We start from the raw sequence: 27,456 nt of genomic DNA, 5'->3' as shown, positions 1-27,456 counted from the left end.
TGCTTTTTCCTCTACCATTCCTCCATTTTCTTCCTTTCCAACAAAGCTCTTCCATCTGCCACATTTCTCTGGGAGTCTAATCCCTCCCCTGCCAAGCCAGTCTCTTAGATGCCAGCTGATCGTCTTCATGCATGACAATTTGTTTCATTAACTTTCTTGAAACATGGCACTGTCCACAGGAAGTTGCCAGTACTCAGAATGTGGCTACTCAATCAGTAAATCAACCACCGCTTGCATCAAAAATGAAAACGCACCCTACATTTCTGCCCCTGCTTCTGCTATCTGCAACACTGCATGGAATAGTTTCCCTCCTGGGTCAGTCTTCTCCCACAGACTCCCCCATCTTTCAGTTGCTGCATCATGATTCTCCCTGCTCTCCTTAAAGCAGCTGCAGACCCTCCTGTCAGAGTGACTGGCTACTGTAGGCCCACTGTGCAGCCCGCTCCTTCCAGGGGCCCCCAAGCACCTCCAGCCCTGCCATGTCCAGGCAGCCTTGCTTTTCTTTCATTTTCCTCCACAGCAAAGAGCTTCAGCTCCCCCAGTTAAGTTTACTGTTGGAATCGCCATTCACTTCCATTTCCCTCCATTAGCATTCACAAACTATTTTCATTTATTCCAAATCTTTCACTTTCATCCCCTTGCAATACTATTCCATGCTGTTATACAGTATATTTGTGCATGAACCAGGCCATCGTGTTAAGCTGAAAGGGAGTTTGTGTGGCTTGGGTGTTATGTGAAAACTGCCATTGCGGTATGCTAAGTGTACTTTGTACTTAACCATATGGTGCAAACTCTGAAATTCTGTTCCTGGATGTTGTTTTATTTGTGGGATATTTTGACCAATTTTTAAAAGTTTGAATCAATCTTGAAGGATATCTAGACCATTGCTTGAGTGAGCAGGAAGGTGAAAATATTTTACATCTGAGCATCTTTAGTTCAAAATGTTATATTACAGGTTCCAAGCAAATTATTCAAATCATTCCAGAAATGAGAAGTCTTGAATTTGAATCAGCTCATAATGGATAAAATGCTTCAGAAATGGTTGACCCAGTCTATTTTGAATATTCAGACATTTTGAATATTCAGACAGTTTTGCACTTCCCTCCTTTGGAGAGTTTTTGACATAGACTTCTTGTTTGCAGGCTCATAGGGAATGGGCAACTTGAGATGGCCACGGGGGGCTGGGTGATGCCAGATGAAGCTAATTCCCACTATTTTGCCATGATTGACCAGCTCATTGAAGGGCACCAGTGGCTGGAGAAGAACATTGGTGAGTGCCACAGTTGAAGCCAGCGGTGTGGTGTGTGAGGGCCAGGCAGAAGCACTGGTGATGGCATCGCCTGGAAGGGGTTTGGGGCCACTTGGGAGGAATTCCATCTTTGTAGCTGGGCACTCCAGTAGCTCCAGGCAGTGTTGTTGTAATCTGGATTTGGGGGACAATAACATCAGCCTCTTGCTATGACGTACCACTTTCTTTTGGCCTTAGAGTTCTCCACAGCTGCCCCGCACTGTAGAGAGGTGGGGCCCATTCGATCAGCTTGCCCCCGGCCCCTGATGGACCTAGTGTGGTTTCAGAGAATGCTTGGGGAAACTCTGTTACACAGCTCAGTAAAGGCTATTTCGTATTCTGCCTTCTATAGACTCATGTGAAATTAAATTCCTAGATCAATTTTTGTTAGTTATTTATTTAAATCAAATTATGATTACTGTGTGCCGAACTCTATATTTCCATTTTTTTAAAAAAATATAAACAACATTTATCCTTTATGTGGCTTTGCTTTTCATAAAGAATTAGTCAAGTCTGTCCTAACATAACTGAAGTATTGGTCTAACCAATGTTTTTGGAATTTGAGCTGGTTTACACAAATAGGGCTTTAAGTTGTTGATCATCCAAACACACTATATCCAAACATCCAAAGGCATCAAGATATGCCAAGGGGGGAACTTTCCAAGGTATTGTCCTTGTACCATGTAAGGCATTTTGCACTGTATCTACAACCACCTCTGACCATTTCACTCTTTTTTAACTGATGTCTGTTTTTACATTATTACTTATTAGACTTAGACCCTGCCCTTTGTGCCGGAGCATAGGTGGTGCTCCTGGTCTTCCATGAGCTGTGTGATTGAGGGAAAATCCATTCAAACTGAAACTTCATCAGACACCAGACTCAGAAGAAAAATTGGAGCCAAGAGATAGCCTGGAAACAGAAACATTGGTTTCTGTTTAGCTCGGATTCTTCCATGGCTGATCTTATTAGAGGGGGTTCATTATGCCCCCTCTTTCTTTTTCCTCCATGAAAGTCACACAGTTCTCAAAAGCATTTTAGTAACCTTGGGTAGCTTGAAACAGAGAAGAGGAGGCAGTTCATATGGAGGTTAGACTAATAAATGAGAATTTAAAAAAGGCACTATCATCAACAGAATTTAGAATCCCAACACATGTGTCTTAAAATAAGGAAAAGCAAATGCGATTAAACTCATAGTGTGGCAAAGAATGCACTGGTGAGGTCAAAGATCCTCTCCCTGCTGCTGTCATGGTGATGGGGCTAGATGGCATCCCAGAAGGAAAGAAGGCAGGGCCACCCAGGCCACCCCAGCAGAAACTTCCATCTTGGATCTTTCCTCCATATTCCATCAAAGAACAGAAACTACCAATCAACCAGCCAAGCTCGATAATTGACTAGACCTAACTATGATGGAAGAAGCCAGGAGGGGCCCCTCAGGGTCTTGTCAAGCTCTGTAGCTTCAGCTACTCTCCAGTGACCTAGTGGCAGATCCAAGGGAGCGAGGGGTAAGGGTTTCCCTTGGAGCTTCTCCAGAAGTTGCTGCTTCTGTCTTGACCTCTCTGGACTTGGACAGGGGAACAAGAGGCTTCTCTTGCCGCAGGTCTCTGAACTCGACACGCTGAAACATCCTTCAGTTTGCCCAAATGCCCCAATCAAATGCACCAGAGCTGGAATTGAATTATGAAGGTCAGAAATAAAAAACAAAATCCTATCAGCATATAATGCCGATTGACAGATAGTCCTTGCTTACCGATTGTAATTGAGGTCAGCCACTCTTTTGCTAAGCAACATGGTTGTAGAATGAGATGTCACGTGACCACATTGACCAACAATAGCACTTGTGGCCATTCCAGTTGCCAGCATTACACAAATCTTGCACACTTGAAGTGTCCCACAGTCATGTGATTGCTATTTGTGAACCTGGCACTGAAGGTCAGAACTGGCGATCATATGATGGCAGAACCCTGTTACCCTTGCAGCTGCCAGCCAGTTGCCAAGTGCCTAAATTGTAATCACATGACAATGGGGAGTCTGTGAAGACTGCAATACAAGGCTCCATCTTAGGGCTCCCTTTTTAACTTCAAATGGTCACTGAAAAAGGGGTTGTTAACTAAGAATTATCTGTATATTTTAAGAAGTTATGCAAGCTATTATAAATATGACTGACTTGCTTAATACCGTGTTTCCCTGAAAATACGACCTACCCTCAAAATAAGCCCTAGCCTGATTATTTTGGGATGAGCCTAATATGCGCCCTACCCTAAAAATAAGCCCTAGTGAAGGGGATGGGCGTGGCCAGCACAGGAGGCAGCTATTCCCTTCTCCGGTCACCTCATGGCTGCTGGGCCCCTTCATCGTGGCCCGTGGATCAGCTGACCCAGCGAGGGCCAGGAATTTTGTCTCTCTAGGTGCCTGGAGATATTTCCAGCGCACTCTTGCTAGCCCCAGCCCTACCCATGGCACCAGGCAACCTTGCAGTGAAGGGCCTCTCTGTTCCGCAGCTCACCTTGTGGCTATGGAGCAGGCGGCGAGCACGATTTATGCTCTGCCAGGCCTGGAGCTCTGGTGTTGCTTAGGCTGCTGCTACTATGAGGCAGAAAGCCATGCGGTCCATCAGAATTGGCTCCCCTCCCCTGCGTCTACCCTGCTGCTGCTTGAGAAAAGGATAGGCAATTGCAGAACATTGTGGGAAGTGCGTGCTTATGATAGAAGCAAAGCCCAGCCTTTCCCTTTTAAGCAATCAAATGTCTCTGTGTGTGAGAGAGAATGAGAAAGAGAGAGAAATGACAGAGGGGAGTAACAAGAATTGTAGGCAATGCTGTTTGAAAGAGCTTCCTCTCCACTCTTTCTCTTCTCCACTCCACCCACTGCCCGCTCACCACACCTGGGCCTGCTGGGCACTGTCCGCCCCAAACCAAGCGGTGGGGAGGCTTTGGCACAGCACCCTTCTAGTGCCTGCCGCCCTGGCAAAGGCAAAGCTGAAGCAGGCGGGGGCAGTGCGGGGCTCCTCCGATGGCCTCCTCACCTCTGCTCTGCTCGGGGGCGGCCCATACACGAGGTGTGAGTATGTGTTGAGTTTGGTATTTCATCTTCCCACCTTTTGCAAACTTTTGGCTGCGTGCAATGAAAGCAGCAGAAGTCTTTCTTTCTTTCCCCAAATTTTGCCAGAAATGAGTCTTTGTTACACTCGTGCCGGCACTGCAGCCTCTTGGAGCAGGATGTTGCAAGGCTTGTTGTGCCATTGTGTGTGTGAATGGCAGCACCCGAACACAGCCACAAGCTTCATCATACCAGCACAGCTGATGTCCTGCTGCTCATGGCTGCACCAGTATGTCAAACCTCACAGTGGTGCCACTGCTCGTGCACGCAACAACACAACAAACCTTGCAGAGTCCTGCTCCAAGAGGCTGCGGCAGTGGTGCGACGAGTCTCACAAAGACTAATTTTTGACAGAGTTTGGGGGAGAGAAAGAAAGCAGAAACCCTGGTCTTTCTTTCTCTCCCACAAATTCTGCCAGAAATGAATCTTTGTGAGACTCGTTACGCCGCTGCTGCAGCCCCTGCAAAGGTGTGCAAGGTTGTGCCATTGCGCGCATGAACAGCAGCACAGCCGCAGTTAAGGGGCCCAGCAGCCATGAGGTGACTGTGCTCGCTGCCTCCTGCATTTCAAAAAATAAAAATAAAACTTCCCCGAAAATAAACCCAAATGCTTATTTTCAAGCCTAATAATACCATTACTAATTGAACAATACTGTGACAATACATATACATTTATACATCCTATCCAATCTTTCAATACACACTTACTTCCGTACCCTCATAACTATTTATATACATTATTTACATTTTCTATTCTTATATCTATTGTCAATCCAGATATACCATGTTTCCCATATTGCATTGTATTATGTGTCAGCTTTCTCTTTTAGTTCCACAGTTAACTTATCCATTCCCACACACTCAAAGATTTTTTTGAGCAATAGAATTGCAGCTTTCTTTATGTAAATCAATCAAATCCACTAATAACCAAACATTACCATTCTCACTTACTGACGAAATCACTCGCTAAAAACAGTAAACATAATGTCTGCTTTAATCAATGAAATATGACAATACTTTGCATATAATGTATAATCTTTACTGGGTCTTGGTATAACTCTGACATACGCTTCATTTTTAAAAAGTACATGGAATGCCAGTTTCAAAATCTCATTGTACAGCAAGATTAACAGCAAGCATAAAATACAGTCAATGTTTATGCCATCCCATAGAAAATCCATCTAGACCTATTGTTCATATCCATCTTTACGTTCTCCTCTATTACTCAGAGGAGTGCCTAATAACATAACTTGAGGATTAGAGCTATAGAAGTTCTATTTTAGCTTAAAAGCTTTGATTGCATCAGATAGATTCTTTGTTCACTAAATAAGTCTGAGTAAAATATAAAAGCTTGAAAAGCCCTTTTGCAAAGCAATGTCTCTTATTCCCTTCCTGGTGGCTATAACCACCAAAGAGGCAGGCCTTGAGCCAAATCACTCAAACAGTTTGCAAAAGGTTGCTTTGGACTATATTCAACTGGCCATTGCCTCTTTGAAGGGCCTGATGCAAAGGTAGAAGCCAGGCCTGATGCAGAGCCAGAGTTCTTTCCTTGATTTGATGGAGGTGGAGGTAAAATGTCTTGAAGACCAGGAAGTGTCCTGTTCCTGCCCCTACTAACAAAGAATAGAGGAAACAGTGAAGGTAGTCTTCCTCTAACTGGCGGCACAAATCTTAGGCCGGGTCTGCCCAGACCTGCCACTGAAGACATGCCAGGTGATCCTGACTGCCTGTTTTTATCTGCTTCTCTTTGCATTTGAAGGGGAAGAGCCCCCCCTGACTGTCTGCAAGACACGCTATTGGGAAAAAGTGTGGGAACTGCAGGAATCCCCCCCAATTCCACCCCCCCACACCAACAAGCCTTTCTCTCCTCCTGCCAGCAAGGATGTTGCCTTGGCGGGGCAGGAGGGCTGCAGCTGGCCTTGGTAGTGTCTCCTCTCTCTTTGGCAGGGGTGACGCCACGCTCCGGCTGGGCAGTGGATCCCTTTGGTCACAGTGCCACGATGCCTTATCTCCTGCGCCGGGCTAACCTGACAAGCATGCTCATCCAGCGGGTCCACTATGCCATCAAGAAGCACTTTGCAGCTACCCAGAACCTGGAGTTCATCTGGAGGCAGAGCTGGGGTGAGGCCCTTGGGACCCTGCTTTGCACTCACTCTTCTTCGCTGAGGACCGGGGCAGCCCCCTTGGAATTATTTCTTTCTTAATTAAACCTTTATTAATTTTACAAATAGCTCAAGGCAGGAAACGTACCCAACATACCTCTTCCTATTGCCTCCCCCCAAAAAACCAACCACACATAGCCTGCCTCTCTCCCCAACGGCCAGGATATGCTCCCCTCCCCCATGTCACTTGGCTAGACTGCTTTGGTCCCTGTGGGATCTGGGGGGCTGTTTGGGCACACGGGAGCGTGAATCTGTTCTGATTTCCCCCCCTCCCCCAGATCCAGACTCCAGCACAGACCTCCTCTGCCACATGATGCCTTTCTACAGTTACGATGTGCCCCACACTTGTGGGCCTGACCCAAAAATCTGCTGCCAATTTGACTTCAAGAGGCTGCCAGGCGGGCGCATCAACTGTCCCTGGAAAGTCCCTCCCAAGGCCATCACCAGTACCAATGTGGCCGAGCGGTGAGTGACCGAAAGTGGGTCTGGACCAGCCCTGCCTCTCCAACGCACTTGCAGCCCTTCCTGCTTTCTTCCTCGCAGCCCATTTGCTCTTGCCCTACTTTCCAAGCAGGCTCAGGGGCCTTGTCAGCCAGCCTGGCTTCCTCCCTTCCCAGGGCACAGCTTCTGCTTGACCAGTATCGGAAGAAGTCCAAGCTGTTCCGAAGCAGCGTCTTGCTGGTGCCCCTGGGAGATGACTTCCGCTATGACAAGCCCCAGGAATGGGATGCCCAGTTCCTCAATTACCAGCGTCTCTTTGACTTCCTGAATGCTCGCCCAGAGCTGCACGTCCAGGTGCTGCCCAATCTTGGGAAAGGAGCATAAAGGCAGGGTGGGGTGGTGTCTCGCTGAGGTCCTGGCCTCTGACATGATGTTCACTCTCTCCCGCAGGCCCAGTTTGGGACGCTCTCAGACTATTTTGATGCCCTCTACAAGCAGATGGGTATTGTCCCAGGCATGCGCCCACCTGGCTTCCCGGTGCTCAGTGGGGACTTTTTTTCCTACGCAGACCGGGAAGACCACTACTGGACAGGCTACTATACTTCCCGGCCTTTCTATAAGAGCATGGGACGAGTGCTCGAGGCCCATCTCCGGTGAGTGGCCTGCTGAGGGGGTGGCGCTCTGCTGGGGAATCATATCCCAGCACTGTGAACCTAATGGGCTCTTTGCCCTATTGCCACAGGGCTGCCGAAACCTTATACAGCTTGGCTCTGAGTCACGCCCGCCACGCTGGCCTAGAGAGTAGGTACCCACTGTCCGATTATGCCATGCTCACAGATGCCCGGCGCAATCTGGGACTCTTCCAGCATCACGATGCCATTACTGGCACTGCCAAGGAAGCAGTAGTAGTGGACTATGGTGTCAGGTAGGAGTAAACCTGGGCTGCTGGACAGGGGCAACAGAACTCAGCTTCATGCCTGGCTGACCTTCTTCTTCCACAACAGACTGCTTCACTCGCTGATGAATGCCAAGAGGGTCATCATCAATGCTGCCCATTACCTGGTCCTGGCAGACAAGGAAGCCTACCACTACGACATGGCAATGCCCTTCCTTGGCACAGTGAGCTCTCATCTCCCTCTGCCTTTATGCCTGGAGGAATGTTAGCAAAGGGGTGGGGGCCCATTTGGGACACGCTCAGTCTCCTTCTTCCTTCCAGGATGAGACCCGTCTCAATCAGGACTCCTTGCCAGAGAAAATGGTGATCAAATTGGATGCCACACCCAGGTGGGAGAAATGGGGTGGGAGTGCTGCCAGCCAGGGAAAGTGGGGTCCAGCAACAGTCCGGACTGAGTTCTGCTGCTGGTGGAGCCAGGGACAGAGCTTGCTAACCTCTCTGCCATCTTGCAGGTTTGTGGTGGTATTCAACCCCCTGGAGCAAGAGCGCCTGACTGTGGTGTCCCTGCTGGTGAACACCCCTCAGATCTGTGTCCTGAATGAGGAAGGACAGCCCCTTGCAGTGCAGCTCAGTGCCCAGTGGCAGTCTGCCACAGACATGGTGCCTGATGTCTTCCAGGTAGTTTAGGAGAATTGGCAGGGAAGACGGGAATCACAAAGGCAAATCTTGCAGTCTACAGAGAGCTTTTTAAATACATGCAGGTCTAGAGGGTCCATAGATTGTGTGGACCCGAATTTCATCTTCCAGTTTATGTCCCAATTAATCCGGAAAGTTCCTGAGGGAGGGAGCATGGAGGTGTGTGGATGCTTGGCTCCTTCATTGCATGGATGGATGGGCCTGTAAGGACCAAGGCTTATTCCTCCACCAGGCTTATTTTATTCTTCATTGACAGGTGTCTGTCATGATACGCCTGCCAGCACTGGGCCTCACCATCCTGCAACTGATCAAATCTTTTGATAGCCACAACATGCTGAAATCTTCAGTGCGCCTCTTCCTGCATGGTCATGACTTTGCTGGACATAAGCATGAAGCCGTCCCTGTACAGGTTTTGTCCACCGCCACAGATGATTTCTGCTTGGAGAACCAGCACATGAGAGCTTGTTTCTCAGGGCCAAGTGGCTCGCTCAAGGTGACCCGCAGAGGGGACAAGGCTGGAGGGAAAAGGGGAGGGCAGGGGGAGGAAATGCACTAACTGGTGTCCGGCTTGTGGACTGCAGAGTGTGCATCATGTTGGTGACAAACAAGAGCAGCAGCTGAGCAGCCAGTTCCTCATCTACGGGACCCGGACGACCAAGGACAAGAGCGGTGCCTATCTTTTCCTGCCCGATGGTGAAGCCAAGGTCTGAGTGGACTGCCTGGGCTGGGGTTGCTCACCTTTACCTGGTCCTCACTTGGACAGCCTGCTGAGCCTGCATCTTGTCTGTCTATCTGCCATGAAATGTGATGTTTGGCTGGCTTCCAAAAGGGTGGGATCAAGTCATGGAGGTCCCAGTCATCTCCTGGGAGACTTGTGGGCTTCCTTGGTTACCTGGTTGGCCACCGGGAGAGCAGACCACTGGATGAGATGGGCTGCGGGGGGGGGGGGAATCTGATGCAGCTGGGGTTGCTTAGGATGGATGCTGCCTCGTGGCTTTCCAAATGGGCATGAAACACTGCCTTTCTTATCCCCAGGGATGGGAGGGCAGCTTTTGTGGGAGGTGGGAGACCCTTTTCTGCCCGCTTCCAGCATGAGAAAAGCAACTGTATTGCCAACCCATCAGGCCAACCCATCTTCAACCTGCAAAGAGCCTCTGTGCCTCCCAGTCTGCTGATGGGGAGGCGGGTGAGGGGCATCCTAACCATGGCTGCATTGACAGAGTGGCTGCCTGCTGAGTTCTGCCACGGATGTCTTTGGGCTCCTACTTCCACATCAGCAGTGCTTGCTTGGCTTTGATGGATGACTTACTCATCTCTTCTCTGGAGTAAATGCTCCACCTAATACTTGATAAGTGCCACAAAGAAGGTTTAATGGTTCATGGCTTTCAGAACAGCTGCTGTTGCTGCTTCTTCTGCTGATTTTTTGAGTCTGGGATTTCTCCAAAAAAGCTTGTTAATTGTTAACATTTTCAAACATGCACCTTTGTGCAATTGTTTTTAAATTGCATTATGTAGTACTATTAAAAACTAGCCAAAGGCAGGCTAGAAATAGATGAAGCTGGATCAGAGACACTTCCGCGCTTGCATTGGCTCCCCATTTCCTTCTTTGCAGCCCTACAGCCCCAAGGACCCTCCGGTGGTGCGAGTGACCGAGGGCCCCTTTTTTTCAGAAGCAGCCATTTACTACCAGCACATCCAGGAAGTGGTCCGACTCTACAATGTGCCAGGTGAGAACTTTGGCCATGCTGCAGGAGGGGGTGTGGCTGTGCAGAATGGTGCAGTCCCCTCACGTTGCGTCTCTGGCCACAGGGGTTGATGGCCTCTCTCTGGAGATCTCCTGCCTGGTTGACATTCGCGACCACGTCAACAGGGAGCTGGCCCTGCGCTTCAGCAGCAGCATTGAGAGTAAGGGCAGGTTCTTCACTGACCTGAATGGCTTTCAGGTAAAGGACTAGCAGAAGCTTGAACCATCCTTTACCCTCTTCCTGGTGCAGCTGGAGAAGCCACCTGCATGTTTGCCAACTGTGCCCACCCTGCAGATCCAGCCCCGGCAGTATCTGAAAAAACTGCCACTCCAGGCCAACTTCTATCCCATGCCAGTCATGGCCTACATCCAGGATAGCCAGCAGCGCTTGACTCTGCACACAGCCCAGGCCTTGGGAGTGTCCAGCCTTAGCAGTGGTGAGTGTGAGGGAGTGAATACAGAAGCACCCAGCAGCCAGTCTGGAGAAAAAGCCAGGAGGAGGAGGAGGGTTGTGCCTGAGACCTGGGAGAAGTCAAGAGGGAGAACTCTGCATTTGCTCAGAGGGACCCTGATTGTGGGATGAGGCACCTCCTAACTGGGGTTTTCCTTTCTCTCCACCAATTGGCAGGCCAGCTGGAGGTGATTTTGGACCGGCGTCTCATGCAGGATGATAACCGTGGACTCGGACAAGGTCTGAAGGACAACAAACGCACCTGCAACCGCTTCCGCCTCCTGCTGGAGCGATTCAGCTCGGCAAACAAGGTAGGACGCCCTGGAGCTCTGTGGCTGCATCGGGCCGCCTCCTCGCCTGGGATTTCTTGGGGAAACCTTTTCAGTGCCTGCAGATAGGTTTCGTTGAGCTGGATATTCAGAAGGGCTTGGGGAAATGATCTTAAATCCACCTGTGAGCAAAACTTGTTTCTTGCCATCAAGCAGCCAGCTGATTTTCTCCTTTGACTTTGGAAGGCAGAACAGTCATGGCCATGATCCTTGCGTGGCAGGTCTTCCGCCAAAGAAGCAGCCCTGTGGCCTTTCCTCTTCCCCCCATTCCTTCTGCGTTGCTGCCCTCTTGTCTCCTTTTCTGCCAGGAGAAACACAAACCATTTCGCTTCCATTTCAGAAGAGAAAGTGGAGGGCATTTTTTCCTCTCCTAGTCAATGGTCAGCATTTCGTAGTGGGTGTGACTTATACACATGGCCTCCAGTTCAGAACAGGAGTGACAGAGAAAAGTAGATCCATCAGTAACAATGAGGTTAAAAAGAGAGAGAGAACTTTCTATTGGGAATAAATATAAATAGAGATCTGTTTAAGAGATATTAGACCTAACAGAGGGGCTAAGCAAGGGAAATAAAGGAAGCCCAAGAGAGATGATCCAAACAGAAGGCAGGAAGGCCGCAGGAAGCAGATGGAACCGGCTCCTCTTCAGCCCTGCTGTGGGAATGACGAGCTTCCTGTCCGCGAGGGGTGTAATCTGAGGCAGTGACATTCACTCTGGTAACTCACCTATTCTCATCGCCCCACCTCCACCCCCCAGAGCTCCAGCTTCTTTTCCAAACTGGCCTTCATGCTGAGAGACCTGGTCTTCCCCAGCAGCAAGGCTGGAAGCCCAGAGGTAAAATCTGGTCTTGTGGTGTAGTCTGGCCTTTCCCTGCCCTGTTGTGTGTGTGTGTGTGTGTGTGTGTGTGTGTGTGTGTGTGTGTGTGTAAGCCCAGCCTAATGCTTAGTAGCCAATAGTAGAACAACTGTAGAGGCTCCTGTGGGGCTCATCTGAGGCTGAGGCTCCACAGCCTGTATGGCTGTGTCCATCTTCTCTCATTCTCACTGCAGGCCCAGGAGAACCAGCCCACCAGCTTCCCATCTCTACTCAGTCACATCACCTCCATGCACCTGAATGCGGAGGTTCTGACCATGCCACTTGTCCAGGAAAAACTGCCCCCTCCAGCACTGAGGTCTTTTGCGCCATTTTCGATCACAGTGCCCTGCGACTTCCACCTTCTCAACCTTCGAACATTGCAAGGAGAGGTGAGCCCTGGCCTGGCAGAGCTGAGGAAAGAAGCCAAGCCCTTGGCCTAGACAACCCTTGCCTGCTTCCCCAGACTTCTCTGCCTGCTGAGCAGAAGCCCTTGAGCTTCCAGGTGGTACACAGGCTTTCTTCTTCCCAGGATGAGGCTTTGCCATCTGCTGAGACAGCTCTGATACTGCACAGGAAGGGCTTCGACTGTGGCCTGGAGGCCAGGAATCTGGGCTTCAATTGTACTACCACCCAGGGTGTGGTATGTCTAGAGTTCTTGGTTGCCTTGGAGGGAGAGGCACCAGGAATGGATGTTTGCTGGTGGGGGGAGTTTGTGTGAAGTTGCCTTAGGGAATTAAGGGGAGCTTGGGTTGCTGGGCGTTTGCACCCTCAGCTTTTGCCTCTTGCTCTCCAGCTGTCCCTAGGCAGCCTATTCCAGAGCCTGAACCTGATCTCCCTGCAGCCCTCTTCTTTGACACTGATGTATCCACTGACCATGGCCTCCCCCAACAGCACCACCATCCATCTTGACCCCATGGAGATTGCCACTTTCCGTCTTCGCCTCGCATAGCCTTCATTGGGAATCTCTGCGAATGGACCTTCTTCCTCTTCTGGCACAGCTGTCCCAAAGGGTGCTGCTCCATGCCAGGCAGAGACAAAGACAAGACCCTTGGGCAGCTGTCTCTTTTGACGCTGCAGAAATTGCTCTGGGTGTTGCCTGTGCCTGGAGGACTTGTGGTGCTGCTTCCAGAATTTGATTCTAGCTTGGCATGGAAGGCAGCGGACTATGTGACAAGGAGAGATGGCGGACGTTGTTTGAGCAGCAGTGAAGAACCCACTTCTGCTCTCCCCTGGCTCCGGAAACCATCTTTGCATTTGATTTGAATGATCCCAAACATGCAGAACAGCAAACACTTTAGAACAGAGGATGGGCCAAGTGAAGCTCCTGCAGCTTGAAGCAAAGCCCTCATCTCTGAGTGCTCACTTCCTCCAGAAAGAAGGGGGCGGGGGGGGGGCAGACTTGCAATCAGAGGTTGGGAAACATCTCCCCATATTTTTTCTTAGAGGATGGAGTGTTTCCCCACAGTGTGAATTCTCAAGAGAAATGCTGACTACATTCATACTCTGAGCTAGAGGGAAGGAAAAACATTGATATGCTGCAAGCAAAGCTTTCCCCCCCCAGTCTCTGCTGCAGCTTGGTCCAAGACAACTTTTAGCTAGCACAAGGCTGAGTCTGCTGAAGGCCTGCCTTTTCATTATGGATGAAGACAGAAAACTCCCTGGACATTTCTGCTGCCTTTCCTGCCTTGAATCCAAGAGGAAAGCCTGCTGCTGTGTTGTGGTTAGTAAGAGCCAGCTGGCTCAGTCTCTTCCTTTCTGAAGGGTGAAGCCAGCAGTGCCAGCCCAGCTACAGAAGTGCAGAACATGCAGCTGAGGAGCAGCTCCTGCCCCAACTGTCCTTTCTCCCTGGCCAGCAGGCTCCCAGGCTAACTTTTGGGATTTGCCACCTGGACCCTTGGGGCACACCAGTGCATTTTGCATGGCACTTGTGTGCACAGCCCACATGCTTCTTATGGCTCAATGTGTCATGCAAACCCAGAAAACGCATTGGAATAAACCATGATGCAGCTAGCTCTCAGCTAGCATACTTTGTAAAGAAAGCCCTATGACTCTAGCAAATCTGGTGGGATTGAGCCCTGCAGGATTGGTCATACTGCCCAGTTTTGATCTTAGGAAGGTGCTCCTCCCTGTCAGGCACTTGCCTCAAGGTTTCCAATTGCCATGAGGGAAACCTAGAAGTGGGCAAAGGCAGTAGAGTTTTTCTGCTCTTTGCTTCATTTCTGCAGGCTTCTTTCTCTGTGACAGGCTCTTCTTTGGATGTAGTATGTTTACAAACAGATTGATGGGTGGGCTGTCACTCCTAGTCTTATACCACAGGACCTTAAGAGATCTACCTACCCATAAGACTTGTACATAATGCATATGGCAAATGCTCTGAAACCTAAATTAGACCTTGGAATCTCTTAGTTTTCAGGGATGTTGATTACGTTAGGAGGAAGAGAACGCAATCTACTGTTTTCTGTGTTGCTCAATTTGTGCTGCATTAACTCAGTGAACAGGATGTGAAAGTGCATCTTTGTGTCTTGTCTTTACCATAATTGTTGTGGGCGGTGGGGAGGGACCAGGAATCCATCAAGCAGAAGTGGACTCAGGTTGGCCTGCTCTGGCTGTCCCTCAACCAACAGAGCCAGTGAATGGGTTAGAATCAGGAAAATCGGTGTTTGGGATAAGAAACAGGGTCTCTGAGGCTTCTGTTCCCAACATTTGTAAAACATGCAGTAGATGCATATAGTCCAGTCTCACCTTCCATATGAGGATAAAAAACAAACACAAACCACAGCTGAAGATCCACCCCAGGAAAAAAAAGATTCAGATGTTTGTGAAGTTCCAAGTGTAGAAGTCTCAACTTATTGTTAAAACAGGCACCCTGAATGAATGTTGGGGCACAGTCAGCTTTAAGAAAAGCCAAGTAGGCTTCTGGTGTTTACTACAGCTGTGCAGTAATCCAGATCCCAAGTGTTAATTCCTAGTGCAGAGAGATCCATTGGCAGCTGCATAAAGTTACAGCAAAAAGTCCAACCCCTGTAGACAACACATGGTCCAAAATTCCTTGAAAACCTTAGTCACTGCATAGATCTAGTGTTCTTTATTTCTTCATCTTAGGAATTGTACAGCTCTGGTATGTAGGAAAAATATAAGTAATTCTAGGAAAAGGTTGAAGTATGGCACTCAGGCAGTCAAGCTGGTACATGGCAACACTTGGGACAAAACCACAGCTCTGTTGTCTGTGAAAGGCCAGCACAAAATAAGGGAAGCACATTACAAGCCACCACAGAGCAGGGCTGACTTCTTGGGTTCCTTACCTACTGAAATTTCAAAAATTATTTTGGCAGTAATTGCCAGTCTTAACTCATATGGGCCTTACCTTTTTTGATCCTTGCAGATTGGTCCCACTACCTGCAGTTTCCCCCCCAATGTTATCAGGGTAGTTAAAAGTCCCCCATTAATACTGTGTCATATTTTCTGCACACCTTAGCAAAGGGTTCATCTACCTCCTCTGCTTGGTTCTGTGGTCTGTACACACCTATGGCTATATCATTTATTTTTCCTCTAATTAGCCAAATATTTCCAGGGTGGCTTTCATTTCTAGTGTTGAATATTGGGTAATATTTCCTAACATACAATGCAACCCCCCCCCGTGTTTCTTTTCAACAATTTATATCCTTCCAGATGTGTGTTCCAATCATATGTTTTGTCCTAACAAGTTTCAGTAGGTGCTACAATATGGTATTTGCCAGTAGTGGGATTCAAATATTGTTGCTACCAGTTCGATGGGCGTGCTTTGCATGCATGCACACTTTGCTTGCATGCGCATGCCAAACACACATTGTGCACAGGCATAGAGACATTTGCACAAGCGCCGAGGCATTCTGCCTTGCTTCCTGCAAGCCTGCACAATCTCCCGGTCGCGTCAGCAGCTGCTGCGCGACTCTATTCTGTGCTGTGCAAAGCAGCTGCGCTTCAAATTCAGCAGCTAAAGGTGAGTATGGGATCCTGGGCGGGCAGGTGGGCCCCACAGCAGACCCATTAGAGCAGCGGAGAGAACCGGTTCAGTCTCTGCTGCTCATCACTCCTACTGGCTCTCCAGAACCGGTCAAATACCACCACTGGTATTTGCCCTCATATATTAGGATTTCAAGTTCTCTGTTCCTCATATGGGGAGCATTTATATGCAGACATTTGAGTCCTTTATGGTTGACTCTGGGCTTGTTTCCTGTATCTTCCAAACTAATTGTATGCTGTTTCACTACTAATTTTCTTCTTATGTGGCTATGTAGGGTTTAGTCCTACAATTTGGTCTCCTTCCCCCTGTAGTTTTACTTCAAAGCCCTTCGGACATGTTTCCCAAATACATTGATAGTCCCGGATGCAGTTTTTCTCTTGCTAGAAGTCCTTCCTGTAGGCTCCAGTGTCGCCCTTTCTACACCCCAATCCATAATGTAGAAAGCCAACCTTCTCACAATATCACCATCATTTGAGCCAGTGGTTTACTTCTCAAATCCTCCATTCACTCATTAGTTTTTGCCCTTTTGTCAGTATAGATAAGAAAACAATTTGGGCAGCCAGATGATCCTTTGCTTTTCAGCCTAATCGTTCATAGTCCTTAGAAATCGATTTCAGGCTCTTAGTTATATCATTCATCCACACGTGAAAAAGGAGAAAGGGATAATAATAGGTGGGCTTAAGCGTAATATCCAGCCTGTCACATCTTTAGTCTTTGCACTTGTAAGCCAATTCACTTCCCTTAAGAAATTGGACTACAAACGGATGACTATTCCTCTTGAGTGGTGAGTCACCAAATGCATGCCTCCCCCATCTGGGGATGTCTGAGCTACTTCATTTCTTTTCACTGGAACACTTGACAGACTCTTCAACTGTCCACATGTTTCCTTCCCTGTGAAGGATACAAAAGTGGCTCCTTCCAGCTTTGATTCCTGCAAGTAATTCCTGCTAATCTGAAATCTCATCTCCCCTCACAGGTATTAAACAGATGCTGAGGCAAGTAGGAGACTGGCTTTGCAAAAGGCTTGGTACTTCATCAAAAGGCATCATGCTCGTTTTTCCTTCTCCAAGCCTTTGGTGTAGCAGGCCAGTTCAGGATCCCCATTAGCAGACGCCTTTACCTAATGGATCCTCCCCGCCGCCAGGCTGGCAGCGTCCCCACGGCTAAAAGCAGCAGGGCTTAATGGCACGGGGAGGGGAGTGGCCACTAATGGATGTGGGAGCAGGACGGCGAGCGCCGTTTCCCTGCCTTCCCTCCCAGTCCGGGCTGCCTCCGCCTGGGCGCCGCGGGGAACATGCTGCTCTGGCTCCTGCTGCTGCCGGCCTTCCTCCGGCCAAGTGCCGGCAACTTCCAGCCACGACCCGCCGCTTCTCGTCGGGGCTCGTCCGAACTGGCCGCCGCCGCCCCGCGGACTCTCCCGCTCACGGCAGCCAACGCGCATCTCTGCGAGGGTTACTCGGGCACGGACGGCCGCCTCCACGCCGCCTTCTTTTGCCCGCGCCTTTCCGACGCGCCAGGCGACACTTACTGCTGCCAGCCCGGCGGGAGCGGCGCCCTCAAGTCCTGCTGCCCGCGACCCGACGCCGACCGTCCCCGGAGCGCCAACGCCTCCGCGGCGCTCCCGGGCGGGTTCCGGTGAGGTTGGGAAGGCGGGCCGGGGAGGGGACCAAGGCAAGGTCCTACCACCGGGCTGACACCGCTCCGTCCCGCCGCAGGGGCCCGCTGCTGCCGCTGCTGGCCGTTGGGCTCTACGGCGGGCTTGTCCTGGCGCTGGCCGCGTCCGACCTCCTGCACTTCCGTCGCCGCCGTGACGCCAGAAGGAGTGCCGTCACATGCCCCGCGCAGGGCCCGCCCCCGGAAGTGTTGGCAGTCGCGTCCGCATGACGCCTACTCGATGCGCCATGGCTGCCTCGGCGATGGAGGAGCTGCGCCAGGAGGGGAACGAGTATTTCCAGGCCGGCCGCTACGCGGAGGCGCTGGTCGCTTACGCGCGCGCGCTGGACCTGCCCGAAGCCGGGCCCGAGGCATCCCAGCGCGCCCTGCTATACCGCAACCGCGCTGCCTGCCACCTGAAGCTGGTGAGTCGGGCCGCCGGGGGGCGCGGCGGGGTGGGGCGGAACGGAGCTGGGGGAGCATCTGTTTCGGTTTGCCGACTGCCGTCTTCCCTTCGCAGGAGGACTACGCGCAAGCCGAAGTGGACGCCTCCCGAGGTGAGCGGGCCGCCTCCCCTCCCCCGCACCCTCGCTTCCCCGGCGGCCTCGGCCTCGCCCCCGAAACGCCTCCCTTTTGCTCTCGCGCAGCTCTGGAGCTGGACGGCCACGACGTGAAGAGCCTGTTCCGCCGTAGCCAAGCCCTCCGGGGCCTGGGCCGCCTCGACCGGGCCGCCTCGGACCTGCAGCGGTGCGTGCGCTTGGAGCCCAAGAACAAGGCCTTCCAGGAGGCACTACGCGACCTTGGCAGCAGCGCCCAGGAGAAGGTAGGCCCCGGGGCCCCTCTACTCCCGCTGTACCGAGGCTTCAGGGATGGGCCGGTGCGCTCTTGGCTTCCCTAAAGTAAGGCTGTGAATTGGCTGGTAGCATCTCTCTCTCTCTCTCTTTTCCTCTTCCTCTTCCTCTTGGTCTCAGATGAAAGCCATGACCTGCACTGACTCCAAAGTAGAAGCCATGTTTAAGCTGCTGCTGAGCAACGAGGAGAAGGATCAAGACAAGAAGCAAAAGGTACTGGTCGAGAAACAGGGAGTTAGGATGCCCCTCGGTGATGAGCTGGGCAAAATGTGCTGCATCTCATGAAGCCTGATGAACTTGTTATTCTGAAAGCAGAAGTTTGCAAGTAACAGGTAGGCTGGAAAGAGCGTAGAAGCAGTGCAGAATTTTAGATGTAGCGTGTTCTTGCTTGCGGGTAACTCTCTCCTATAGCAGCATTTTCTGACATAGCAGATTTTAAATCTTGTTCGTGGCTTCTCTAGGTTGGATTTATGAGTGTGTGTGAAGTCCAGTATAGGCAGAGGGCTTTAGGCTAGAAGGTCTGTTCCTGCCAGTGTGTAGCAAGAGGTGGACGTATGATGGTTCAAGATTTCCCAATGCAATATAAATCAGTATGAACAGGGAAAGCTCTCTCATGTAGCTAAACTGTTGTTTTTTTTCTGACCAGGCAGCTCAGAACTTGATAGTTCTGGCTCGAGAGGAGCCTGGTGCTGAGAAAATTTTCCAAAATGATGGAGTGCGCTTACTGCTGCAGCTGTTGGATACAGGCCATTTGGACATGATGATAGCAGGCTTGCGGACCTTCACTGGCCTCTGCCATGGCCACTCTTCTCGAGTAAGGGCTGCTGCAAGATGATGGTTTTTCAGAGCTGGGGGCTTAGGTGCTAACAGCACTTATCTTTCTCTTGGAGTATCTTACCAAATAGTTAGCAGACTGGGTGGATGGGAGTGTCCTTCCTGAACCTACTGAAACACCTACTGCACACAGCCAGGAACTAGTGAAAGCATCTCTGGTAACCAGACTCTTTTTTGCCTCTGGTTTTGTGACCCAGCAAAAGGGGCTTGGGAGAGAACAAGACAATCACGTTGTTCTGTAGCTCAGTTCTGGAAATAGTTTTGAATTTGTGTTGCTCACAGAAGCTTGGTGACTCCTTGCCATATTGGAATGGACACCAGTGTGGTTGAACTCTGATCTTTTTGTATGATGCAGTGGGGACTAGATATCACTGTGTTATTGAGAAATCAACCCTACCTCCTTGGCCTTACTGGCTTGGATCCCAAAACTTTCTGCTTCTCTAGGACTTTGAGAAACTGTGCTACCTCCTCAAGAGCAATTCTGGTTAGACTTGAATTTCAGAGTAGCTGGTTCTAGAGAAGATGATAGGTAAGATGGGTCTAAATCCTTCCCTTGTTTCAGAGCTGGTACTTTTCTTGCAGACGGTGGTGATTCTGAGTGACCTGGGGCCTCAACGCCTGTTTGCTGTGCTAGAGAGGGAGGATGAGCAGCTTTCATTGGCTGCCTATAATTTGTTGCAGGTCATGTTTGAGACCCTCAGGCAAGGGCTGCATAAAGAAGTGCTGCACAAAGACAATGTTTTAGCATCAGGTGAGTCTCCAGCTGCCTTTCTGAAGTTGTGGGGATGGCATCACTGTCTTTACTGCTTAGTAGAAGGGTGGCCAGAGACACATTTTCATGATGGCGTTTTAAGTCTGGACGGATTACAGCGTGCTCTAGATGATGGCTCTTATACCAGGAAGGGCCAGAAATGTAAGTTGCATATTTCCTAGCTTTGCAAGAAAAATACAGTCTGTCCTGCCTTGTTTCAAATTGTGTTCCATGTTGCTTTTTTTGGGGTGGGGTGGGGTGGGTGTTCCTAATCATTACTGTGCTTTTATTCATGTTTCTCATATTCATGTTTTCATGCATTCATCTTGGATAAAGCATCTTAAGACATTTGCAGGAGAACAGTTATGCTAAGTCAATGTATGCCTTTGCCTAAGTGTTGTAAGTGATGGTAGCTTACCAAGTATCAGTGGAGATGATGTTTACCCCTGTATCTGATACTCTTGCTGTAGACTCATCCAGAGAGCTGCGTTTGCTCCTTAGATGGCTGTTAGAGGCTCTCACTCGAGCAGGCATCTCTTCTTATGGTCGCGACAGTATTCTCAATCTGCTGATCAACGTAATAGCCCCAAAGTCATTGCAAGCCTCCAACAACTCTTTGACTCTTTGGGTCATTGATCATGGTGAGCATGACTCTCTGTGCAGTAACTTTTCTATTCTTGGTCCCTTCCCTGCTTTAGTAAAAAAAATGGTTCCTTGCAGGTCTCAAAGAGATCCTGGAAGTTGGGGGCACAGTACCCTACAATCCTGGAGGTCTGCGTGTGACAGAGAACACCCCCATGACTGTGGCTGTGCTGCTCAGTAAGCTTTATGAGGACTTGAAGTGTGATAGCGAGAGAGAGAATTTCCATCGACTCTGTGAGGATTATGTCCGGTAGGTCTGTGAGTATTTAAATGTGGCCCTTTGGAAAGAACTGCTATTTGACAGAGGGAACTGTTGCTTCTTCGCAATGAATGCTGGGCTGGTTATCAGTCTTTTGGCTTTGCTGGCTTCTGTTGGTGAATGTTTAATGTCAGACGCCTCACGAATGACAGAGGAACGAGTTACCAAGTTCCCTCTAAAATAAGACCCAGTCTTATATCTTTTTGGGCTCCAAAATATGCATTAGGGCTTATTTTTGGAAAAACACAATTTCAGGGTGATTTGCCGGGCTGGGTGTCCCACCTCCCTGGCATGCACAGAAGAGGTGGCAAGCGCACAGGGCCAGCAGTGTCCGGCAGCAGGTGCAGCCCACCAGCCCCTTGGCTGACGCACTCTGGGACTGTGCAGCTTGTACAGCGCAGGTGAGTTGATTATCTGTCCAAGCAGCAGCCACTGGGGGTGTGGGGGGGAAGGCAGGTGATCCGGATGCACCACATGGGCCGTGGGAAAGGCAAGAGTTGGGCTAGAGTGGGCAGGCAGTCACAGGAGGCTCATCTTTGCATGGCAGCACTGGCTGCAGATGGAGGTAGAGGCATGGGTGTGGGGGAGGAAGGCAGATGATGCCAACGCGCCGCATGGGCTGCAGGTAAGCCGAGAGACACAAAGGCGAGCCTCCCGTTGCTGCCTGGCTGGACACTCCATCCCACCAATTCTGGGCTCCCCCATGGCTCGCGCAGCATGTCCATGTCACCTGTCTCCATGCCCCCCGGCACCTTGCACCTCTCCCAGGTGATGATGACCTTAACCAGGGCTTATTTTGGGGGGTAGGTCTTATTTGGGGGGGAATGTGGTACTTCAGTTGTTGATTTCTTCTTATAATATATATCCAGTATTTACTTAGTAGTTCCATATTTAGTCTATAGTGGTTGCTTGCTCTTCCTTTCCAGGGACTGTTTCCAGGACCATGGCATCGCTGGGAAACTCAGGGCCATCCAGACAGTGAGCTGTCTCCTGCAAGGCCCTTCAGAGGCCGGGAACCGAGTGCTGGAACTGAATGGCATCATGGAGAACATTCTGGCGTTGTGTGCCTCATCCCAGGTGGCTCACCAGCTTGTGGCTGTCGAGGCCCTGATCCACGCAGCTGATAAGGCCAAACGTGCCTCCTTCATCACCGCGAATGGTGTGACGCTGCTCAAGGAGATTTACAAGCATAGTGAGCGTGACAGCATTCGCATCCGGGCCCTGGTGGTGCGTAGAAGGAGCTTGTTTTGGATCAGGTTGGGTGACGGAGGGAGGGGGAGGGAGTTTGTTCAGATGCGCTCCTTTCTCTCTCTTGCTTGTTTGGAACAAGGCCTTTGGTAAGTGACACCTGCCTGGTGCAGGTTGTGTGATGGATTGTTGTCTGTGTTTTCAGGGCCTTTGTAAATTGGGCTCGGCAGGGGGCACGGACTTCAGCATGAAACAGTTTGCCGAAGGCTCCACCATGAAACTGGCCAAGCAGTGCTGCAAGTGAGTGTGGGCTTTCCTTGGATGCAAGAGGTGCTCTGCTCTAAAGACCCAAGCCCCTTCCGTTCCACCGAAGGATTTGTAAACGTGGTGGATGTCCAGGGGCGAGTGTGATCTGGTTGCAGGTCGACATGTTTTATGCTGAATGGAAGCTAACAGCCTGAGCTGATCTGATGTACAGTAGCTGCAATATGGACTGGATCTGCTATTCTGTGATTGCTATCAACCTTGCATGTTTGAGCTCTTTGTCCTAATGGTTAAGAGTAAAATTCTAATGTTTCCTGCTGAATGGCCAGGATCTTAATGGATCTAATGGCACCTTTTCCCACATATAGATGGTTGTGCAATGAGGCCCTTGATGCTGGCACCCGCCACTGGGCAGCAGAAGGTTTGGCATTCCTTACCTTGGATGCAGATGTCAAGGAAGAACTTCTGGAGGACAAGGCAGCTCTGCAGGCTCTCTTCCAGCTGGCACAGGTAGAGCTTCTTTGGGAGTTGAACATGATAGGAAACTGTCCCATCAGCCATATTCTAACATGGGTGGTCCTTCCTAAGCAACCACTCATTCAGCAACCGGTCAAGTTTGTGTTGGGTTTTGAATGAATGCTACTTATGGCTGGTCCTTGAAGTTGAGACGTCATAGCATCCTGTGGTCACATGGTTGTTATTTGTAACCTTGGCTGTCTTTTGGCAAGCAAAGTCAGTGGGGTTCCCATCTCTTGGGGTGGAGAGTCGTAGTCTCTGATGGGAAGTGCATTTTTTCTGATTAAAAACTTTTAGGAAGACAAATGTAGAGTTAAATTGGGATGAAGTTGGAAGAAATGGCAGAGGAAGATGGTTGGTCTGATGGATGGAAGTGACATGTGAGACAGAGTAGCTGATCAATTGTTTAAAACCCATTGTATTGGTTGAAACCTTCAGAGATTGTCTGAAGCCTTTTGATGTCTGCGGGTGTAGCTCTTCCTTACTGGTTGATCCTGTGAAAGTCCTGCTTTTCTAAAAGAGTCCCTTGGAAGTCTGCTATGGAGGCTTCTGGGAAGTTTTCCGATATTATTTAGACCTTGCTTGAGTTCCAATGTCAAACATGTCTCTTAATTCTTTTGTGCAAAGTTGTCCTCTTGGTTGTATGAAGAATCCAGAGAGCATTGCTAGCAAATGATCCTGTGTGTTTTTGTTGAGCCTGTGATGAGGCTCTCGGTGTAGACAGAGGGGTCTGGGTTGGTTGCAGTGTCTACTTCTCATGTTGGCCTCTTTGTCCTGTTGGTTCTTGCTTCTTGTGAGAATGTGCTTCAGGTTGGGGGGAGTCTGTGCTGAAGTCTGGAGCTGCCCCTGTGCTTGAAAAGTGCCATGTCACTATCAGTACAGTATGGCTGTATTGCACGTTTGTCTGCGATAAAAGCAGTAACATTTTGGAAAAAAAGTTATACAGCCCACTGACTGGTGGCTCAGGGGAAGGTAGATTCTGCTGGAATGATGGAAGATATGTCCTAATGACAAGTCGCCCCAAAGGGAATGGGCTGGCTGTGTCCAGTGGAAGAAGATAGCTGTCTGGGGGTGCTCAGTTTTGATTCTTGGAATACTCTGACTTAAGTGGCTTGTTTATCCAACTTCAGAATTCCAGATTAAGTTACAGATGCTGATTGGTGAATTCAAAACAGCTGCCAAATAAACCTCCCTTCTCCTTCCTTTCATCCTAGTCGGAGAATCGGAGCTGCTTATTTGCAGTGGCCTCTATACTGGTCAATTGTACCAGCAGCTATGACTTTGAGGAACCTGACCCACAGATGGTGGAGCTTGCTAAATATGCCAAGCAGCACATCCCTGAGAAGCACCCCAAGGTGAGACAGACAAGTGCCCGGGGTGGATGAAGAGTGGATGCAAAATCCCTGCGGGAGAGAAAGGGATGCGCATCTTAGGGGGGTGGGCAAAGATACAATGGAGGTGCCTGTAAAAAGCTGCCCCTGCTGGTGCCTTCACTCGTCTCCTCTTCTAGGATAAGCCAGAGTTTGTCCACAGGCGTGTGCAGAAGCTCTTGGCCGCTGGTGTGGTTTCGGCTCTTGTTTGCATGATCAAGAATGAGAGTCCTTCTTTAAGCCCTGCCTGCCGGGAGCTGATTTCCAGGTGAGGCTCTGCGACTTGACCTGGAGTCCAGAGGCAAGTAAACTCAGAAGTCAGATGGGCTAGCAACCGGGAGGGGTTTCTCAGTGTATGGCATGAGTTCCTAGGGGACAGCTGGCTGCTCATCTTTCCTGCCATACGTCAAGGGTGACTTGCAGCTCGATACCTTCAGATATTGGTTAATGCTCCATTGATTGAACATACCTGTGAGGTACAGCATGTCATTTTGCTGCTGACCTTGCTAGGCAGTGGTTCCTCTAAGACAGGGGTGTCAAACTCAAGGCTTAGGAGTCGGAGCTGGCCCAAAGGGGGCCGCCCTGGAAGCAAAAACAACTGGCCTGCGGTGCCTCTGCCAGCAAAAACGGAGCCCAGGAGGGCCATGGGTGCCACTTGGGAGCCCATTTTTGCTGGCAGAGCACTTGGGCCACCACAGGTGCCCCCGACCCAAGTGATGAGCTGGCCATGTGCCCCCCCCCCACACACACCCCTAAGGTCAAACACAACCCTGATGTGGCCCACAATGAAATCGAGTTTGACACCCTTGCTCTAAGACCTACACTTGGACAAGGGAAAAGAAAGTGCTACAGAAGACTCTTTGAGAACCAGCAGTCCATGGGCTCCATGCATCTCCAGCAAAAAGTTATGAATCGTGTTTTTCTCCCGGGGGCTTATTGGAGCAAAATAGCATTATGATACCTGAGACAGGAAAACATTCGTTGAATGGTCTTGTTTGGTGTGTATGTGCGCACGTGTGTGTATGTGTGTGCACGTGCGTGCACGTGCCCGGCTTTCTGCAGCTGTTGTTTTTCGGCTCCTCCAAGCTCCTTACTTAAAACTAGAGTCCCCAAAGTTGGAAAATACCATTTAGGCCTGCAATCCAGTCCCCTGCTTGGTGCAGGAATCTAGCTGAAGAGGAGGCCATGTCACCTCCACCTGAAATTGCTCTCCGATGCGGCAGGGCTTCTGGACCCAGCATGTCTTAGCCAGTGATTTGGACTGTGACTTAACAGGGCAGGGTGGAGAGAAGGACTCCTATTTGCTTGTCCTCTCTGTACGCCCACATGGCTGGTGGGAGGGCATGTGCTTGAACCTGGCTCTGACACCCCCCGTCCTGCTATGCTACAGGGTTTTCCTGGCCGTAGTGGAGAACCCGGAGAACCGTGGGGCTGTGGTAGCTGCTGGAGGAGGGAAGGTCAGTATCGCCCCTTCCTCCTCTTGCTCTTCCCAGCAGGGCTCTTGGGGCTGACCAGTCTCTTTCCCCCTCTCCTGTCACCCAACAGGCGCTCATCCCTCTGGCTCTGGAGGGGACTGAAGTGGGGCAGAGCAAGGCCGCCCAGGCGCTGGCCAAGATCTCCATCACTACGGCTCCGGAGATTGCCTTTCCTGGAGAACGGGTCTGTGCGGGGGGAGCACTGGTGGGAATGGGAGGCCACTCTCCTTGGGTCCTCCTCTCTCGTGGAGGAGGGCAGGGCTACTCATAGCTGAGCTGGGTGCTTTTCTTCCACAGGTCTATGAGGTGGTCAGACCCCTGGTGAGTCTCCTGCATTTGACTCGTTCTGGCCTGCAGAATTTTGAGGGGCTGATGGCACTCACCAACCTGGCTGGGACCAGTGAGAGGCTCAGGTGAGACCTGTGTTGGCTTTGGGAACACAGGGTCCTTTGGGACCTCGGCATGGCTTCTCTGGCTACTTCTCCCCATGTCTCCTGCAGGCAGAAGATTGTGAAGGAAAAGGCCGTGCCCATAATCGAAGGCTACATGTTTGAGGAGCACGAGATGATTCGCCTGGCAGCCACAGAGTGCATGTGCAACCTGGCCTTGAGCCCCCAGGTGAGCAACTGAGAGCAGGCTGGGGAGGGGTGGCCACTACCCCTCCAGGCCTGACACTGCTCCTCTTTCATACAGGTGGCAGAGCTGTTTCTGGCCGAAGGTAGTGATCGGCTCAAACTGCTGGTTTTATACAGTGGGGAGGAAGATGAGAGGCTTCGTCGGGCAGCTTCTGGCACGCTGGCAGTCTTGACCTCACTACTGCCACAGATTTGTATCCAAATTTCCCAAGTGGTAAGTTTATGTGAGCCAGCTTTCTTCCCCCCTTCCTCCCCCCACCCCCAACCAATTCCTGAGGGGTGCACCTTGCTCTGAGCCTGGGAAGGCAAGACGCAAGATCCTTCTGCCACAGGCCTGTTTTCCAGGGGCACTGCCAGCTCTGGGACCAGGGCTGTTGCCTGCTGAAGCATCCAGTGGGTCGCAAGGGTAGGGTTGGGCATGCCTGCCACCTGTCTCTTGTTGCTTCTCTTCCAAGACAACAGACTGGCTGGAAATCCTGCAGTCTCTGTTGCTCAGCCCCTGCACAGAGCTTCAGCACCGCGGTGTGGTAGTGGTGAGAAACATGATGGCAGCCGACCGGGAGGTGGCCACGAAGCTGATGGAGAGCGAGATGCTGGAGATCTTGTCCATGGCAACCAGGGCAGAGGACAAGCCCCAGGTGGCTCAGTTGGCCCAGGAGTGCCTGGCTCACGCTGTCTCCTATGGCTTGATTAAGCCCAATGCTGCTGCCGGGGAGTGAGGGCCCCCATCCCATTCTCTCCCCCCCCCCCCACTCAGAAGCACCTCTGCTGCACCTGGCCACACGCACCAGCTGGGCCTGGTGGGGTGCTACTGGCTGCTGGGACCTGGCAAAGAGGGAGTTCTTGGGGGGTCCTGGGGCAAACACAACACAAACTGCCCTAGGGCAGACATACATACATATGCTGCTACACAATGGTTCTTCTCTTGCACTTTTCGCATTTTGTACACTCTGGCAGACAACTCTGTAGGATTTGGGGAATAACAGGACACGCTGCATAAATAAAAACAGAAGACACTTCCTGCATCTGGTATAGTCAATGTTTGAAATTGTAGCATTTG

The 27,456-nt window shown here is 50.5% G+C and overlaps 2 protein-coding genes across 6 annotated transcripts in view; both read left to right on the top strand.

The window, feature by feature from the left end:
• Positions 1 to 14,467, top strand: part of MAN2A2 (mannosidase alpha class 2A member 2) — a 36,020-nt gene extending 21,553 nt beyond the window's left edge. The window contains exons 5-23 of one of the 4 annotated variants that reach the window (XM_087941787.1): positions 1,143 to 1,270; positions 6,332 to 6,505; positions 6,825 to 7,011; positions 7,164 to 7,341; positions 7,438 to 7,640; positions 7,751 to 7,912; positions 7,992 to 8,106; positions 8,204 to 8,271; positions 8,395 to 8,560; positions 8,835 to 9,071; positions 9,160 to 9,282; positions 10,191 to 10,305; positions 10,388 to 10,521; positions 10,618 to 10,759; positions 10,951 to 11,084; positions 11,857 to 11,934; positions 12,150 to 12,344; positions 12,485 to 12,595; positions 12,749 to 14,467. In XM_087941787.1, the coding sequence (XP_087797913.1) occupies positions 1,143 to 1,270; positions 6,332 to 6,505; positions 6,825 to 7,011; positions 7,164 to 7,341; positions 7,438 to 7,640; positions 7,751 to 7,912; positions 7,992 to 8,106; positions 8,204 to 8,271; positions 8,395 to 8,560; positions 8,835 to 9,071; positions 9,160 to 9,282; positions 10,191 to 10,305; positions 10,388 to 10,521; positions 10,618 to 10,759; positions 10,951 to 11,084; positions 11,857 to 11,934; positions 12,150 to 12,344; positions 12,485 to 12,595; positions 12,749 to 12,904 (2,806 nt within the window). In that variant the 3' untranslated portion in view covers positions 12,905 to 14,467. Of the gene's footprint in view, positions 1 to 1,142; positions 1,271 to 6,331; positions 6,506 to 6,824; positions 7,012 to 7,163; positions 7,342 to 7,437; positions 7,641 to 7,729; positions 7,913 to 7,991; positions 8,107 to 8,203; positions 8,272 to 8,394; positions 8,561 to 8,834; positions 9,072 to 9,159; positions 9,283 to 10,190; positions 10,306 to 10,387; positions 10,522 to 10,617; positions 10,760 to 10,950; positions 11,085 to 11,856; positions 11,935 to 12,149; positions 12,345 to 12,484; positions 12,596 to 12,748 lie in introns of all 4 variants that reach the window. The other 3 variants (XM_026709242.2, XM_026709238.2, XM_026709239.2) reach the window with 3 other exon arrangements.
• A 3,349-nt stretch (positions 14,468 to 17,816) lies between these two features.
• Positions 17,817 to 27,421, top strand: UNC45A (unc-45 myosin chaperone A). 2 transcript variants are annotated; one of them, XM_026709385.2, is made up of 19 exons: positions 17,817 to 18,036; positions 18,132 to 18,168; positions 18,259 to 18,434; positions 18,583 to 18,675; positions 19,109 to 19,276; positions 19,879 to 20,047; positions 20,518 to 20,688; positions 20,768 to 20,939; positions 21,875 to 22,175; positions 22,342 to 22,436; positions 22,769 to 22,910; positions 24,131 to 24,271; positions 24,427 to 24,554; positions 25,677 to 25,743; positions 25,832 to 25,945; positions 26,059 to 26,174; positions 26,262 to 26,379; positions 26,455 to 26,610; positions 26,852 to 27,421. In XM_026709385.2, exons 1-19 carry the CDS (start codon positions 17,839 to 17,841, stop codon positions 27,113 to 27,115), a joined length of 2,826 nt encoding a protein of 941 aa, XP_026565170.1. In that variant the 5' UTR covers positions 17,817 to 17,838; the 3' UTR covers positions 27,116 to 27,421. The 2 variants fall into 2 exon arrangements, with proteins under 2 accessions (XP_026565170.1, XP_087797920.1); XM_087941794.1 differs by having other exon boundaries at positions 17,860 to 18,036; positions 18,132 to 18,434.
• The last annotated feature ends 35 nt before the right edge of the window (positions 27,422 to 27,456 follow it).

The sequence above is a fragment of the Pseudonaja textilis genome, chromosome 13 (genome assembly GCF_049901715.1).
Source record: "Pseudonaja textilis isolate UNSWEBS1 chromosome 13, rPseTex1.2, whole genome shotgun sequence".
Lineage (NCBI taxonomy): Eukaryota > Metazoa > Chordata > Lepidosauria > Squamata > Elapidae > Pseudonaja > Pseudonaja textilis.
Note: the sequence above shows the minus strand (reverse complement) of the source record. Positions and strands in the feature narration are given on the sequence as shown.